Source organism: Austrofundulus limnaeus, unplaced genomic scaffold (genome assembly GCF_001266775.1).
Source record: "Austrofundulus limnaeus strain Quisiro unplaced genomic scaffold, Austrofundulus_limnaeus-1.0 Scaffold84, whole genome shotgun sequence".
Lineage (NCBI taxonomy): Eukaryota > Metazoa > Chordata > Actinopteri > Cyprinodontiformes > Rivulidae > Austrofundulus > Austrofundulus limnaeus.
The window spans coordinates 1,523,685-1,527,985 of NW_013952486.1; the positions used below are offsets into that span (position 1 = coordinate 1,523,685).

Consider the following 4,301-nt stretch of genomic DNA (forward strand, 5'->3'; position numbering starts at 1 on the left):
GTATGTATATAAACTGAAACAGCTGGACTAGTGCATCCTAAATTTAACATAAATTAATTATTTTAATACAACAGTCATTTCTGCAGTTTGTTAGGGAGGTCACCTCCTAATAAATGTCCTTACAGAAAATCTAACTGCTCATTTTAAATCAATACTTTTACTTTTAATACTTAAGTACAAAAATAATAGATACTTGTACTTTTACTCAAGTAATATTACTAAAGGAGACTTTAACTTTTACCAAAGTAATTTTTTGGTAAGGTACTTGTACTTTTACTCAAGTTTCACTTTGTGGTACTTTATACAACACTGTCATACATCATTATCAATAAAATAACATGTTGCTTATGTCTTATCATCGTGGTCGACTGAATTTTATGATTGATATCATCAGGATATGCTCMCATCGTAAACCCGCTGCTGCTTACCTTTCCGCCTGCGAGACGAAGCGTGTTTCGAAGCTGCCGCGGGTCTTCAGCAGCTCCGAGGCTTCACCGTTGAACAGCAGGTTTTCATTCACCAGCTTCATCAGGACGAGCCTCACCAGCTCCCCCATGTACTTCCCRCTGATCAGTTTCTCGTATCTACAGGAGAGCAGAAAGAGAGGAGTGGGTTTAGGAAAGGAGCAAGTGACAAAACTGAGTCAACGTGGACCGGACAAGGAAGACATCAAGCCTGAAGTGACGGCAGCTGCCTRTGTGAATGGGCTGCCGGTGTAAAAAAGGTAAACAGCCATTAAGCTCGAAGGCAGAGCGGCAGAGAGGGATCATTAATCTGGCATCTACACCTGCCGACTGACCACTGACGTATGAGGGCTCTCTGTTCATTTGCTAACATCCTGAGGAAAACAGCTGGTAGCTTGGCAACTTAACAGATCGTGTTTGGTCGGGTGAGAACTGCCAGAGACTGCGGGGTGGTTACCGGTAATTCATGAAAAACAGCATATGAGTGTTGGGGGAGGGAGAGAGGGGGACCCAGAAGATGAAGCTCTGCCCGTGTTGAATGTTGACATTCACCCGCTTCGGATGTTATCATCCATTAAATGGACGTTATTGGTCGTTATCAGTCCCATAGAATGGCTTCAGACTGTCCCAACTATGCCCCCTAGCAGGTTATCAGTCCCATAGAATGGCTTCAGACTGTCAGCTGGTTAGTATGAGGCATAAAACCACAAAGGTTTTTTATGCAATCTGGTTAATATGAAGCATAAAAATGTAAGAAAATTTTAGTGTTCATTAACTGAAGTTGAGATGAAAACACATAAATGTTGAATAAATTGAAATGTGAAAGGAACGAGGAACATACAACACCAGTGACTGGAAWTGAACGAGGWTTTAATGCTTTCACTGCAAGCAGGAAACCCACGCTGACAAGAAGCCGTAAATTCCAGCATTTACATATATATTTACAGTATATACACATTTTTCAGTGCCTGGTACGCCCACTGCGGCTGAATCGCAGACACTCAAGACAAAAAATCTGTACTTAAGTTTGATTAACGGTTTTTTATGTGTTGTGACGGTGTTTCGGGCATTTACGTATCTAAGCTATTTTAATCAAGACATGACAATAGTTAAACAATGGATTATAAAAGTCAATACTTGAAAAGAAAAACTAAGAAAATGGTGTAGTGCTTTTAAAATCAGTATCTAACTTGACTAATAAATTTCTTCAAATTCCCCCTGTTCACATGATAAAATCATGTGAACAAAAAACACTAAAGTTAATTTCAGAGAAAATTACATGGACTACGATAACGTAGACTGAAATCCGGTGGTAGCAGATTGTTGCATTCCAACATATATGGCACTGGTAACCCACAAGGGGGCACTGTCGGAACAGTCTGAAGCCATTCTATGGGACTGATAACCGCTAATAACGTCCATTTAATGGACTGATAACAACCGAACCGGCTGTTACATTTAATACAGGTGTTTACTCACAGCTGCCGGCCGGGGTTGATCGAGGCCTCGTCCACCACTCTGTCGTACTCCAGTCTGAAGTCCTCCAGCTCGCCGTTGTCTCCAAACGCCCCCCACTCTGTGTTCACACACATCCGGCCCTCCTCCCCCTCCACCAGCTCCACGGTCCTCATCTCCTCCATGTAGCACACGTTACAGCCCGTGCCTGGATTTCAAAGCAAAGCAACGAGCTCCAGTAACCGCGAGGCATCGTTTTTCACGATTGTTCGAGTGTTTCCGCCTTCTTACCGACGATCATCCCAACTTCACAGCTGCGGTCCTCGTAGTAACAGGAAATCATGGTGGCTACTGTGTCATTCACCATGGCGACCACGTCCATCTCAAACTCCTACGAAACATTACAAACACATCAGACTTTTTTGTTTCCTCCTGCACAGGTGTTCGGTATTAAAAATAATCAATATTCACCCACCCCTCGTCTCTTGATTGCATCTCTGAGCAGACCCACGACGTTGTTTCCTTCTGCTCCAGACGCTTTAAAGCCTTTGGTCCAGTTAATCAAGATTCCCTGAGAAATAAAAATGAAAAACAATCAGAAATTWAAAAAAAATAATAATAAAGAGAATCAAAATATAATGAGGGGGAACAGATGTCAACCATCTCACCTTATCAAGGTCCTCGTGACGGACTGGAAAAGAGAAGGTGAACCCCAGTGGAAGCTTCTTGTGCTTGATGTGGTGTTTGTCCAAAAAATCAGACATGCACTCTGCTATGTAATCAAAGAGCTGAGAGACAGAAATACAAGAATAAGCCTTTTTTTTACTCATTTCAAATCACTTACTGCACAATAACAGTAAATATTGATGCTGATAATATGGAGATTGAAAAAAAAAAAAACAATTTTCTGTGTTTACTCACCATTTTAGCAGTCCCCGTCATGGCGTCCTCAGGAATAGAGTACATCTGKTGTTTAGTTTCCACCTTGAAGATCCCTTCCTCATCTTCACCCACTTTTACAAGCATCACACGGAAGTTTGTCCCCCCGAGGTCCAGAGCCAAGAAATCCCCCACCTCTGTCACAACAAAACAGAACACATCATTAATTATTTTTTTAATGTACAGGAAGTGTTATCTACTTTTCCAGGATTATTATTTTTTCCCCTACCTGAGCCCTCAGGGGTGGAGCAGACATACGTCGGGAGCATTTTGATGCTGGCCTCTTCGTGCGTCTCTAAACGCAGCCCTCTGCTCATTTCATGCTGCATCCTCCTCATGACTTCTTCGAGCTCTTCTTCATTCAGCCTGAACTCTGACAGGATCTGCTCCACCTGCAAGCAGAGGAGGGAACAGGTCAGGAGCAGCGCACAAGCAAACTTTCCCTCTTATGTATTTTACAGTAAAAATAAACAGTTTTAAGCAAATTTAAAAAAAAAAAACTTCCTTATAATGTAATATAAAGTGAAGAAAAATACCATCTCTTCTCCTGAGAGAAGATCTAAAAGAACTCACCATGAAGAGTTTTTCAACCACATCATTGAAGCTACCAGGCATCTTCACCATCTGGTCCAAATGACAGCTGATACTCGGCATCCTGGCAGACTCAGCTAAAACAAGCCTGAATGTTTTTAGGAATGAGTGTGTGTGTGTGTGTGTGTGTGTGTGTATTTGTGTGTGTCCAGAGTCAGTGAAGTGTGAGTGCAGTGAAATCTGAGGCTGCTTTTATGGCCAGGTGAAGGGGCTGGAAGCACTGAACGTCCTCCCCCTTCCCAGCTTCAACCCATCTGGTGATGAAGGTTAGAACAAACACACACCCACATGCGGGTCCAAAAGGACAAAACTGTGTGCAAAATAAATACTAATTTAAAGTTATGAACGTGACCTGATTTCAAATGAATTACTACATGTCTGGTAAAATAATTATTTTTTTGATGAGTAATTCTCTACTTCATGTTTTTATTTTCATAAAAAGCCTAATAATAATGGCATTATTATGATATAAAATGTATGGTAAACTACATTATTTATAGCTAAGAGTTCATAGTTGTGGACAACAAAAAAATTATGTTTTTTTAGGTCTGTTTAAAATCTTAATATTTAGGTTTAGGCTTTAAGAATTTTGGATTTTTGTCTTATTTTGTTGTATTTTGCCTAAATCTGTTTCAGTCATAAAAAATAACAAAAAAGTCCATTAAAAAGTAAATCAATTATTGAATAAAAAGGGTGTAGATAGAAGGAAGAAAAATCTTATATCTGCCCCTTATTTTAAAAAAAAACCCTCAATCAAACAACTTAAACATGAACAATTTCCAAACTTGAGAAAAAAAAGAAATAAAAAAGAACAAAAAAATATTTAAAAAATTTAAGTGGAAATTCTTACCC

The 4,301-nt window shown here is 40.0% G+C and overlaps 1 protein-coding gene across 2 annotated transcripts in view; it reads right to left on the reverse strand.

Moving 5' to 3' along the window:
• Positions 1-428: 428 nt before the first annotated feature.
• gck (glucokinase (hexokinase 4)) overlaps positions 429-4,301 on the reverse strand; it is a gene marked incomplete at its 3' end in the record, with an annotated part of 5,854 nt that continues 1,981 nt past the window's right edge. The window contains 8 exon segments of one of the 2 annotated variants that reach the window (XM_014011764.1): positions 429-584; positions 1,944-2,127; positions 2,211-2,310; positions 2,395-2,490; positions 2,588-2,707; positions 2,841-2,995; positions 3,088-3,250; positions 3,432-3,735. In XM_014011764.1, the coding sequence (XP_013867218.1) occupies positions 429-584; positions 1,944-2,127; positions 2,211-2,310; positions 2,395-2,490; positions 2,588-2,707; positions 2,841-2,995; positions 3,088-3,250; positions 3,432-3,512 (1,055 nt within the window). 2 annotated transcript variants of the gene reach the window in all.